Source organism: Anolis sagrei, chromosome 1 (genome assembly GCF_037176765.1).
Source record: "Anolis sagrei isolate rAnoSag1 chromosome 1, rAnoSag1.mat, whole genome shotgun sequence".
Lineage (NCBI taxonomy): Eukaryota > Metazoa > Chordata > Lepidosauria > Squamata > Dactyloidae > Anolis > Anolis sagrei.
In genome coordinates, this window is record NC_090021.1 from 290910787 (window position 1) to 290924287 (window position 13501).

General features: G+C 40.4%; 2 protein-coding genes across 4 annotated transcripts in view; both read left to right on the forward strand.

Moving 5' to 3' along the window:
* The window catches only part of GPR176 (G protein-coupled receptor 176), a 42785-nt gene extending 38584 nt beyond the window's left edge, over positions 1-4201 (forward strand). For both annotated transcript variants that reach the window (XM_060760152.2, XM_067462855.1), the window contains exons 2-3: positions 185-437; positions 962-4201. In XM_060760152.2, coding sequence (XP_060616135.2) covers positions 185-437; positions 962-2072 — 1364 coding nt within the window. In that variant the 3' untranslated portion in view covers positions 2073-4201. The remainder of the gene's footprint in view (positions 1-184; positions 438-961) is intronic.
* Positions 4202-12493: 8292 nt separating this feature from the next.
* FSIP1 (fibrous sheath interacting protein 1) overlaps positions 12494-13501 on the forward strand; it is a 92670-nt gene continuing 91662 nt past the window's right edge. For both annotated transcript variants that reach the window (XM_067462856.1, XM_060760139.2), the window contains exon 1: positions 12494-12632. The gene's annotated coding sequence lies outside the window, so the exon portion shown is untranslated. The remainder of the gene's footprint in view (positions 12633-13501) is intronic.

Genomic DNA, 13501 nt, shown 5'->3' on the forward strand with positions numbered 1-13501 from the left:
AAAAACAAAGTGATAAAATTTCATCAAAATGAGAAAAATAACTTCTTTTGAGATTCAGCTCTTCCTGTCCTGTGTGGAGATAACAGTTTTGTTTTTTATAATCTGTGTACACTGTATCATATACATTTCAAAAACCTTGATTTCAAAAACCTTGATTACTTTATTTTTGTCTTGCTTTATCTAGGAAACTTCGTGGTCTTGTGGTCAACGTGCAAGATGTCCATTTTTAAGTCGGTAACAAACCGCTTTATTAAAAACTTGGCCTGCTCCGGCATCTGTGCCAGCCTGGTCTGTGTGCCTTTTGATATTGTCCTTAGTGCTAGTCCACACTGCTGTTGGTGGATCTACACTATGGTCTTCTGTAAGATCATCAAGTTCCTGCACAAAGTTTTCTGCTCAGTGACCATCCTTAGCTTTCCTGCCATTGCTCTGGATAGGTAAGTTATTGCAGTTTCTCATGTGCCAATAGTTGTTAACTTTTGGTGGATTTGGACCTCTTTCAGAATCTGATCATGGTACATTACATAAACATGTGCACTAGTATATCATGTAACTCTACACTTACTTGTAGTGATTCAACATCTGGTTCAAAAAGGAGTCCCTGAAGGCATAATGGGTTCAACCCTTGTGCCAGTAGGACTGCTGACTGTCAGGTCGGTGGTTTGAATCTGGGGAGAGTGGGTTGAGCTCCCTCTGTTAGCTCCAGCTACTATGCAAGGACATGAGAGAAGCCTCCCACAAGGATGGTAAAACATATAAATAAAGTGGATTATTATTACTACTACTACTACTACTACTACTACTACTACTATTATTATAGTATCACCACTAGATCCAGTTATTTGTCACCCAGATTTAATTAATCTGTGAAATGAGCAGGAAGTAGACAAAGTCCCCATTGTAATCTGCATATTGTATTTATATATCTCTTACAGATATTTTGCTTTCTTTTTTTTGACAGGTACTATTCAGTGTTATACCCACTGGAAAGAAAAATATCAGATGCTAAATCTCGTGACGTGGTGATTTACATCTGGGCTCATGCCGTGGTGGCCAGCATTCCCGTATTTGCTGTGACCAGTGTGTCAGATATTTATGCTATGTCCACCTGTACTGAACCCTGGAGCTATTCCATTGGCCATTTAATATATGTCATCATTTACAACATTAGCACTGTGATTTTGCCAGTAGCCTTGGTGTTTCTCTTTATGATCCTCATTCGCAGAGCACTGAGTGCTAGCCAAAAGAAAAAAGTCATCATAGCTGCCTTAAGAACCCCACAAAATACAATTTCTATTCCTTATGCCTCTCAGAGAGAATCTGAACTCCATGCCATGCTGCTGTCTATGGTTATGGTTTTTATTTTCTGCAGTGTCCCTTATATGACGTTGGTGATTTACCGCACTATATTCGATGCCTCTGACACTTCTGTCTATTTGCTCCTCACTGCCATCTGGCTGCCCAAGATATCACTGTTAACCAATCCTCTGCTCTTCCTGACTGTTAACAAATCTGTACGTAAGTGTTTGGTGGGGACGATTGTGCAGTTACAACGCAGGTACAGCCGGAGAAACATTGTCAGCTCTGGAGCTGTAGTGGATGCCAACCTGGAGCCACATGTCCGTTCTGGTAGCCAGCTGTTGGAGATGTTTTACATTGGGCAGCAGCAAATTTTCAAGCCCACAGAGGACGAAGAAGAGAATGAGACTAAATCCATTGGCTCCAGCAATTACCAGCAGAAAGAAATCCCAACCACTAGCTTAGAGGTAGAACACACTGTAGTTCAGAAGCCTGTCCCCCATGCAGTCGCAGATTCCGCTGCACAGGTGGCACCAGCGATGCCAACAGAAAGTGAAATGGCCAGTGAGAAGTACTCCATGCAACTTGGCTTTGGGCCCTTCGAGCTGCCTCCACAGTGGTTGTCAGAAAACCAGAACAGTAAGAAACGACTTCTGCCCCCTTTGGGAAATACTCCAGAGGAGCTCATCCAGACCAAGCAGTCCAAGTGTAAAGCAGAAAGAAAAATGAGCAGGAACAATAAAGTCAGCATCTTCCCCAAGGTGGATTCCTAGAGGGAGATCTCTATGGGATGAGACTGCAGTGCATTCTCACATACAAGTGATCCTATGGATCTTTGTTAAGATGAAATGATCTTAATTTTTTTGGTGCCAATGTATGTGAAAACAACATCAAATGATTTGTGTTTCAATACAACTATCAAATCTTTATCTGCATTTATCATCTCTTTCCTTATATCTAAGGCTAGACTCCGTTCAACTTCTAAAGAGGCATTTTGGAGCTTTCCTGTCTCAAAGGTTGCTTCTTTCCTCTCTTTGTTTTGTTAAAATCTTTCAGACTGGTCAAACACCGCAAATGTGTACACATGCAGAGAAACATTATGGTATCTGCTGTACAGTTACAGAGTTCTAGGGAAAGGTAATCAATAAATATGCAGATCTCTTCCTTGGAGATCCATAACTCTTTCTATTTGTACACACAAAGCACTGAGTATTTGTCAGATGAGTAGGCAAACTGCAGACCTCCAGATGTTTTTGGACTACTATGCCCACTACTTGCCAATATAGCCAGTGATCAAGAGTTCTGGAAATGACACTCAACAGTTAACAACGTCTAGAAGAGTATATCTTGTCCAGTCTTGCTTTAGGAGAACCATAAAACTTGTCAGTTTGTGATGTCTTCTAGTGGCCAGAACTAAACAAACACAGGACACATTGATAGATCAATTTTTTAAAGATCTCCTTTTATTTAATCACCTTAAAATACCCCATCCCAGAAAAAATTCAATAAATAAGTAATGAATAAGGACATAAGTAGTTGAATCTGCCTCATGCTGTTGAAACACTTGTGGGCTAAAAATATATGCATATAAAGCCCTAAAATACCGTGTTTATGGAATATTTTCATCTGGAGGTTGACAATTTAGTAGGCTCAATGGGGCAAAAATGATCAGTAGAGCAACAACAACTAGGAGATAAAATACATACAAAGTAACTTTTCCTTCCAGTCAGTGCGACCTAAGAGACAACAGTTTTCGTTTCGAAAAAGCATGGATATATGACACCTAACTTAAATGCTATGACCACTGTGTCAAAAAGAACCCAATCCTTGGTATAAAATATTTCCTGAGAGATTCCTGTGATTGTTGCCTGGTTTTCAATTTGTCTATAAAATCATGATATCATTGAGAGTTTTTAGCAGTTGGCTTCTAAGGGTTGATATCACTTTGTACTATGTGATGAATGAACAAATCTAGTGTGGATATGATTTGTAATCTAAATTTTTGTGTTTAAATCAAGGATGCATGGAAATTATGCAAAACAGAATATGGAAGGACAGAAGAAACCCCTTAATAATAATTGCTTTGTTTTATAAAAACTATTTTCTAAAATTTTTAAAAGGATACGAGTGGGGAAGATTCTGTTTTCCTTTTCAAAGACCAAATTAACCTGGATAAAATATGTGATATAATTTCTCTACTGAAAGATGCAGAACTGTGCAGTGTGGTGGCCTTGAGCAGAGTCACTGTGAAGACAAAAACAGTTTAATATATATCACAGGGATAAGGAATTTGTGACTCTCCAGATCTTATTGGTCCCAGATATACTCCCAATGGATGGGGGTGATAGAAATTGTGGTCCACCATCTGGAGGGGCTCAGGTTACTTTCTACAACCTACAGCGTATAAACAAGTAGCATATTATAAATACGCCACCTCTAATTAATACATGTAAATCATTCCCAATTATTTATGGTAATCAAGCTTCAAGGCATAATACACTTTCCAAATGGAAGTGTGCTACCATAAGTAGTTTAGGTATTTCTACTTTGCTGTCGAATTCAAAGACATAACTGTATTAGTCTGAATCGGTATGCAAAGGGATCTTGGAGCACCTTTGAGATTAAGAACTTTATCACACGAGGCATGAAAACTGGCATTGCAGCTCAAGTGTAGGATGCACTCGGCATCATGTGCATCTCACTATCAGTTTGCTTCCCTCCCTCCAGCCCACCCCATGATCCCTAGCTGTTGATACTGTGTTCCAGACACCTACTGTAGCGCAATGGGTTCTTTTTTGCTTCTGTGCTGGCATGCTGGCAGACACATGACTTCAGTGGCCAGAATTCTCCTCTCCCTAACTATTCCCAGGGTGGTTGAAAGGCATGTAGCCGGGGGGGGGGGGGGGGGTTCACCCCCCCCCCCAAATTCTGATGGTGGTCCGCGAGAAGACCTTACTGGTGCATTATTTAAACTGCTATGTTTATTCATATCATGATCTGATCACTATACTCAATATATCCCATATGCATGGGGGTATTGGGGTAACGATACAAAAGGTTTGCTAGGGTAGACCTTCTTTCACTCAGACACGACCCCCCCCCCTCCCCGAAACAAAATCCTGGCTACGGGCCTGGTGGTTGATTTACTTTAATATGCAGAATATTTCAAAATGATGGATCCAATTTCAAAGCAGTGCTTTCTCTCTTATATAAACAGTCTTTTTTCTCCAAATTGTTGGTACCAAGGATGAATGCTCTTTGGCATTGGTGGATCAAATCTAAAATGCCGTGGAGACACACATTACAACCCAATTACAGATTCATTTTTGCTAAACTGCAGAACACAAAACACCTGTTGTGGGGTTGCCAATTTGCAAATGACTGAGCCTAGGGGCAGTTTGTGCACTGGGAGAGACATCTAGCAGTAATCACTTAGAAATTAAATCCCCACCCTTTCAAATGGTAAGAGTTTTATTCATGGGTGGTTCATGGTTGCAGAGAAATGTCAATTTCAAATTGAGTCTGTCTTTTTGAAATAGCCTGTATATTTATTTAATGCTAGCACTATACAATTGCACTAAAATAATTTTTAAAATTATGAATCAGCTGCAAGGCATGCTCATTCATAATGCCGAGTAGGGAATGGTGCAGGAGAGCAGAGTTATGAAGGTGCGTGGAAGACTGATAAAGTCCAAAATGATGTGATAAAGTCCAAATTGAGAGAAAAAAGTTAATAGCATAAACTTTATTAGACTTAAGTAGCCTGTGTATGATAAAGTAAACTCTAAGAAAGCTTATGCTACCAACTTCTTTCTCTCAATCTCAACGTTTCTACAAGATCCCATTGCATACTTTTCAGTAGCTTATCTTCTTCCCTCATATATGTCATGGATGTGGCTTATTAATTGTTGTTGTTGTTGTGTGCCTTCCGGTCATTTCCAATTTATGGTGACCTGAAGGCAAACCTATAATGGGTTTGTCAAATTACTGCACTTTATATCAACCAGGAGTCTTGTTTGTGTTCCCCCACTTATTCATGTGCAAGCACTTGCTTTCTTTTCCAAAAACGTGGCCACTGTTTTTCTCGAAAAAGCAAAGCTTTTCATCCTCCCACTTTTGAGTAGTTTTTTTGTGTGCCTGTTGAGTCACACTGGCTCCGAGACTGCCTTTTTTTACTATTGCACTTTTCCTTTTCAAAAGTTTTTTTCCCCTTGAGATCAAACAACTTTGCCGTGTTTACAATAAACAGTGATATTAGAACAACATAATTTTTAAAGCAAGAAAAAAAATCAGCCTAAGCAGTGCTTATGGGACAGAGGCATTCTTTCTTTAAGGATTTCTAAAGCTTCAGAGGAATTTAGCAATTCTAAGGGAAATACCAGTTATTTCTACATGTTACTGATAACAAACTTTGCAATAAAACATGTCGTTTATTACTACTGTGTCAAGTGTCATTCCTTTGAAGTTATAAATCAGAACAGACAAAATACACAATAATTCGGAACATGACCAATATTCTTACAATTGCCTCAGTATTTTCATTTTTAATACATTTGACATATTTGCTTTGACTAAATGACTAGAAGTTTTGTTTTTATCATGTAAAATCTCTGATGGCACAAAGCCTAATTGCTCCTTACACTGCTTTGTGATTAGGCTATTGGCAATCTCTGCTGTGCTGGATCCCTAAGGATCCAATCTGTGGGCTCCTTCACTCACTCTGCACTTTTCCTCCACTTAATCCCTTTCTGCATTGGGAACTTGGACCTTAGGGTGATCCCTATGTGGGCCAGTGGATGTGTTGTTTGGTGGACTTGTTGTGGTAAGCCATAGACAATGGTCAAACAAGCAAACAAGTGGAAGATTATTAAGACACCAAAAGCAACATGTTAAGCCCTGAACAATATATTCATTCACAACTCCCCCAAAATTAGAGTTATCTTTCTCCTCTGACTATTATGTCCCTGTTACAGGCCTACCCCTCTCTCTGCTCTGAAGTCAAAACCCTATCTCAGTGAAAACTCAACCTTACCTGTCTCAGTTTTCCTCTATCTAGCCTCTGAATTGTAACATTCTCCCCCATAGCCAGGCTTTCCCAGCTTGTCCACACCAGCCTATCAGAATCCAATTCTCTTTTATGATGCGTATTCCGTCTTCTAAGTGAAGGCAGGTCACTAGAGGAAGATTCTCTTCCAGCACATATCCTTTGCTCTGCTGGAATATTTCTTTCTCTCTCTGCCCCCAGTTTAGTATCAATTATATTAGATCTTTCTAATTTTTCTTATGGCGGCACTTTCTCTGAGGTCATTTGCACTGAGATTTGTTTCCTCTCACTTTTCCCTCAGGATTTTGATTATTTCTCTCCTTTAAAAAAAAAGTACCATGCCAGATTATAGGAAGTGGTTTTAAATAACACCAATCTTTTCCCAAGCCTCTGCATTGGCAATCTGGGGAAACTGACATTTTGCCTCCTCCCAGACACAACATCATCATTTTATTTTTAAGCGGGCAACAGGGATTAACATCACATGGGGAAAGTGGCCATTTAACCCATCTGTATGAAGGGCACAGTGGGTTTAACAAGGAGGAAATATTATTATCAGCTTGGCGTCATAGTGAATGAAGTGACAGCACCCTTCTGTGGCCAGAATCGAGCATAACCTCCAGGCACCGAAGTTGGAAAAATGCCGAAATATCTCTGTCTGTCTGTCTGTTTTGTATGTCTAAAAATGGCCATTTAACCCACCTTGCGTCATGTGAAGGGCATAGTGGGTTGCCATTTCTTAAATGTGTGGAATCACTGATTTTACTGCATGGGATGAAATCATCCATCCTAACCTGTTTTCTTTCTCACTGAGTTTTATTTCTCATTTCAACATATGAAATCCACATGCGACCAAACATCACCACAGTATGGTTATGAGGGGAAAAGTTATTAATAAGGAGGAAAAGACAAGTTAGGAGAGGTTGCAGGAATTTGTCGTTATATGAGCCTTCTGGGAAGACAAAAATTCACTCCTCCTCTCTGTGCTAGTAAGTTGACTGGAAATTAGTTTTGCACTTTGAACTCAGTTTGCCCAGTTGAGGATGAAGTGAGGGAAATAGTACATTAAAAAAACCCTGGAAAACTGGGATGACAGACAATTAATCATTTTGTCCTTACAGGACACTACTTTTGCTACCTTGCACATTCCAATGTTGTCCAACTACACGTGTCTATTTCCTGATGGCAGAGGATTAATTGGTATTATCTCTGCAAAACAGGGTAGATGGATGGTATGGATCGATTCAATACTTAACTTGCATGGTTGGGGGGGGGGGATGTATGTGTCTTCAACCCATCACTAACTTATGGAGAACCAAAGCCAACTCTATCAATCAATGGGACTTTCTTGGCAGATTTCTTTAACAGTGCTTGCCCACTATCATCCTCAATCCAACGAGTGTGACTTGCCCAAAGTGATCCAGTGGGTGTCCATGGCTTAGCAGGGATTTCAACCCTGGTCTCCTGGAGTCCTGCTTCAACATTCAAACTATCACACCATTCTAGATCATCGAACCCATCACTAACTTATAGAGAACCAAAGTCAACCCTATCAATCAACGGGGCTTTCTTGGCAAGATTTCTTCAGCAGTGCTTGCCCACTATCATCCTCAATCCAACAAGTGTGACTTGCCCAAAGTGATCCAGTGGGTTTCCATGGCTTAGCAGGGGTTTCAACCCTGGTCTCCTGCTTCAACATTAAAACTATCACACCATTCTAGATTATTCAAAACATAACTACTTGCATAGATGTACTGGATCCTTTAGTAGCAGTGTTATCAACTGAGCAGCCATAAAGAAAGTTTAGGATGACAAGTCTATTCTCCTCTTTTCACCCAGTCATGGTTGTCACACAGCACTAATTTTAAAGTTTGCCTTTCCTACCCACCCATAGAAAATTACTGGGTGACAAGTGCCACTTTTAGAATAACCTATCAGAAATAAATATCAAAAGCTGGAATATACAAAAGCCCTGCCGAGATGCAAAAACTAGCAATACAATCAGACTAAATGGCATACTGTTAAGGCAAGAATGTAATGTTCATGTGAACTGTTGGAAACAGAAGAGAATAATGGATGCTGGCAACCAAACTCATGTCGGGAGAAATTTCAGTGATTTAATTGTTTTCAGGGAGAGTCAGGCTACAGGAACAGCAGAGGGGGCTGGATCTGGTTTTTAAAATCATGCGGAGATTAGCATTAATTATTTCCAATTTACTCTAATTGGCATGGTATTCTGAAATGACTTCAAAGCATTCTAGCTGAAGAAAATCAGTTAGGGCAGAGACAGGCTTAGTTATGTATAAAACAATAATGTCAACAGTCATCAAAAGTTCATGCTCTTTAGTTATAAGCTGTGAGGCAAGCAGACCTCTTTAATCTGGTTTGGTTTAACAAAACAGAACACGGCATTGGCAGCAGTGGCAGGAGAAGATGCATCATTTCCAGAAAGCATCCGGAAAGATTGATAACATAAGCACAAGCTTATGTTACTATCTAGTATGTTTCTAGCTTCTAGCTTTCTGCAAATCCTGGCAAATAGGCAACATTACTGCTCCTCACGGGCTTCATTGTTGGTTTGAAACTCATGTTTGAGAATCCTCAGAAACGAACACAAGCAATGGGCTCTTTTATTTAAGGGCTTCATTAAACCCAGTTCATTAACTATTAGACTTGGTCCAATTTCTGCCTAGCTCAGAGGAAACAAGCACCATCAATAAATGTGCCCATGAATACCAAGCCCCTCAGAGCTTATTATCAAATGGCTTCACAAGCAGCTCTGCCTATGCAACTTCACTATGACAATCCCAAATGAGTATCTGAAACTGTATGGGTTGCTATTAACCTGAACATTGAGATGTTGTGAAAGGGAGTAGCAACAGCTCTGTTTTGATGAGAACAATGCAAAATTTCCAGAAAGTACAACCTGGTACCATTTAACTAAGTTTGTTTTTTAAAGAGAGGGGTCGGGAAGAAAGAGAGTAATTAAAAGAAATTTGAAAGGGAGAATGAGGAAGTTCAGATCTTTCCAACATACTTGAAAAGTTATTTAAAATCAAAATAGCAACAGCTCAGCTAGAACATGTACCATAGGTTTTTAAGGGGAACAATATGTTCCAGAGAATTCCTGTGTGTCTGACAGAAAAAACCAAGGGAAAGGGGGAAAGGCTTTTAAGAAGCAAAAAGTTCTGTCCAAAAAGCTAATGTGGTACAGCAGTGTGAATGTCAGATTAGGCCATTGAGAGACTAGGGTTAAAATCCCCTCAGCTGTAGAAACCAACTTGATGATCTTGGACAAACCATACTCTTATTGATCACAGATTCAATTGCATTCCTTTGATGGACATGATGTACTGCTTCGGGTATATCTCTGGAGAGGCTATGATGGTATTAAGAGGCAGGCGTACTTTACAGAAGCTTCATCTTACACACCAGTTGCAGCCCTGTCTTGATTGGGTGCATCTGGTCTCAATTGCCCAAATAGTACAGGAAGGCAAAACCCTTCTGGACAAATCTCACCAAGGGTTACCTTAGTATTGTCATAAGTCACAAATGATTTGAAGCCCGTACACAACGACTACAATGAATTTTACATAGGATTGTCTTTGAAGATTATTCAGAAGCTACAACTCCTGGGAAAGAGAAACTGGAAAGAACACATAATTTCCACTAGCCACCGGGGAGAAATGTGATGCATAAATCATCCAAATACATGCATGCGTACTGTGTAAAATTTCAAAAATGGTTTGTACAAAACAGATTTTTGGTATTTTGCACACCTCTAATGCATACACAAGGTAAAGGTTTCCCCTTGACATTAAGTTTAGTTGTGTCTGATGCTGGAGGGTGGTGCTCATCTCCATTTCTAAGTCGAAGAGCTGGCATTGTCCATAGACACTTCCAAGGTCATGTGGCCAGCATGACTGCATGGAGTGATATCTTCCCGCAGAAGCGGTACCTATTGATCTACTCACATTTACATGGTTTTGAATGGCTGGGTTGGCAGAACAGGTCGTAGGTTCAAATCCAGGGAGAGCACGGATGAGCTCCCTCTGTCAGCTCTGGCTCCCCATGCAGGGACATGAGAGAAGTCTCCCACAAGATGGTAAAACATCAAAACAACTGTGTGTCCCCTGGGCAACGTCCTTACAGATGGCCAATTCTCTCACACTAGAAGCGACTTGCAGTTTCTCAAGTCGCTCCTGACATTTTTTAAAAAACAAAAACAAAAAACAAAGCTTTAAAGCTCTGGTAATATGTTCCTAGATCCCCCATGGATACCTGAAACCACAAAAAATAATGAAGACTATTATTTTTGACAATATTGGAACTAAACCATAAAACCACACTGGAGGGTCCAGAGAGGCCCACAAACACTTCCAGGGGAGAGGATTGGGGGGGGGGGGGGTAAGTGAAACTGTGGATATTGAACCAGTGGATAACAGGATCGTACTACATACTGAAAGCCAGATATTGCCACCTAGTGGATAAAAGAATAATAATAGTTGAATTAAAATTTACTTAATCCAACTCTCTAGTGTTATGGAGGCTAGATTTCTTTTGTAACTTTCTTCTTATTCTGAAGGTCTTTCATTTCACAAGCTTAACTTAATGACAAAATTCCATCCTGATTTCCAACAATCATTGTTATGGGACTTCAAATTGTGTCTAATTTATAATGACTCTCTCTATATATATACATATTTTCCCCAAAATAAGACCAGGTCTTCTATTAATTTTATTCCAAAAAATGCAATAGGACATTTTCAAGAGATGTCTTATTTTTTCATGTACAATATACAGTTATTCAAATACAGTAATGCAATTTTCTTTTGGAAATCATCATAATACATCATAATACATATATAATATATATTCTTTCCAGAATGAAGAGGAAGCATTGTGCTCACCAATGCTTCCTCTTCATCTTGGAAAGAAGTGACGAGCGGAGTGCCGCAGGGTTCGGTCCTGGGCCCGGTCCTGTTCAACATCTTTATTAATGACTTAGATGAAGGGTTAGAAGGCAGGATCATCAAGTTTGCAGACGACACCAAATTGGGAGGGATAGCCAATACTCCAGAAGACAGGAGCAGGATTCAAAACAAACTTAACTGATTAGAGAGATGGGCCAAAACTAACAAAATAAAGTTCAACAGTGACAAATGCAAGATACTCCACTTAGGCAGAAAACCCCCCACAAAGATATAGAATGGGGCACGCGTGGCTCGAGAACAGTACGTGTGAAAAAGATCTTGGAGTCCTCGTGGACAACAAGTTAAACGTGAGCCAACAATGTGATGCTGCAGCTAAAAAAGCCAATGGGATTTTGGCCTGCATAAATAGGAGGAGAGTGTCTAGATCCAGGGAAGTCATGCTTCCCTCTCCATTCTGTCTTAGTCAGGCCACACCTGGAATACTGTGTCCAATTCTGGGCACCACTCCTAAATGACAAAATCAACCCTACCTGCGTCGAAGGCTTTCATGGCTGGAATCACTCAGTTCTTGTGGGTTTTTTCGGGCTATATGGCCATGTTCTAGAGGCATTTCTCCTGACGTTTCGCCTGCATCTATGGCAAGCATCCTCAGAGGGTGACCTCACCTCTGAGGATGCTTGCCATAGATGCAGGCGAAACGTCAGGAGGAATGCCTCTAGAACATGGCCATATAGCCCGAAAAAAACCCACAAGAACTGAACCCTACCTGTATTCAAATTTGGTATTTCTACCAAATTTGGTCCAGTAAATGAGAACACATTCTGCATATCACATATTTACATTATGATTCATCACAGTAGGTTGAGAACTACTGCACTGTCAATATAAAGCAGTTTGAAACCACTTCAGCTGCCAAACCTCAATGCTATGGAATTTGTGTGTGTGTGTTCTCATTGGTGAGGTGCCAGCACTATTTGGCAGAAAAGACTAAAGCTTTATAAATCTACAACTCCTATGAGTTCATTGCATCGAGCTGTGGCAGCTAAAGCTTTGTCAAGCTGCATTAATTAATTAATTCATTAATTCATTAATTCATTAATTCATTCATTCATTCATTCATTCATTCTAGCCTGCCTGCAAAACATCCCCGAAGTGCATCAGGGCAAGGAACCCATGAACTGCGCATGCTCAGTAAAATTCAGAATGCTCCGAGGCGCCACTTCCGCCCTCGTGACGGGGCTTGCTCCGCCTCTGTGGCGTTCCCATAGCAACCAGCAAGCGCAGGGCCTCATGGCTGGTTGTTTACAGTCGCCTTTTGCTCTCTCCTCGAGGCCTGCAGTTAGATCCTGTTCGGGGTGAGTTAATGCGGGAATTTGTTTACAGTAAGGAAATGCTCTTAGGGAGTGTGTTCAGGTTTAAAGGAATACAGCCAGTAAATGTAGAAAAAGAGGTCCAGTGCCTTTCTTCTTCTTCTTCTTCAGGAAAACAGAAAGTGTGTCCATCCAGATCAGTAATGGGTAAACTTGGGCCCTCCAGGTGTTTTGGACTTCAACTCCCACAATTCCTAACAGACTAGCAACTCTAAAATCAGGACATTAAATGAGGAACAACGCTCAGAAAACAGGGTAATTCCAGACAGGAAACAATCAGGGCCAGAAAACACCTCTTAACGAAGGATTCCCCCAGTCAGGAAACAGCCAGGTTTTGAAGCTGCAAGGCCATTCAATGTTAATCAAGGTGGCCAATTCAGATTCCACTTGCCTCAAACAGACAAGGGTTCTTTCTCCCAGGTTCTTTTCCTGCAAGGGAGAACTGGGTGGTTCCTGGGTGGTTCCTGGGTTTCTTCTGTTGTTGTTTTAGTTTTTGTTATTGTTATTGTTATTATTTTTTGTTATTGTTATTATTGCAAAGGCTGGATGGCCATCTGTTGGTGAATCTTTTATTGTACTTTTCCTGCAAGGCAGAAGGAGGTTGGACTGGATGGCCTCTAAGCTGTTCCTGTTGTTGTTGTTGTTATTTGAAAGGCAGGATGGCCATCTGTTGGGGGTGCTTTGACTGTGCTTTGACTGCATAGCAGAAGGGGGTTGGACTGGGTGGCCTCTGGGATGTTCCACTGAAATACTGTTAAGTTTATGTCAGTTAAAATTGGTCTTCATTTTAAATATTGTATATTGTATTTTTTTTCTTTTCCACTATGAACAAAATATGTGCAGTGTGCATAGGA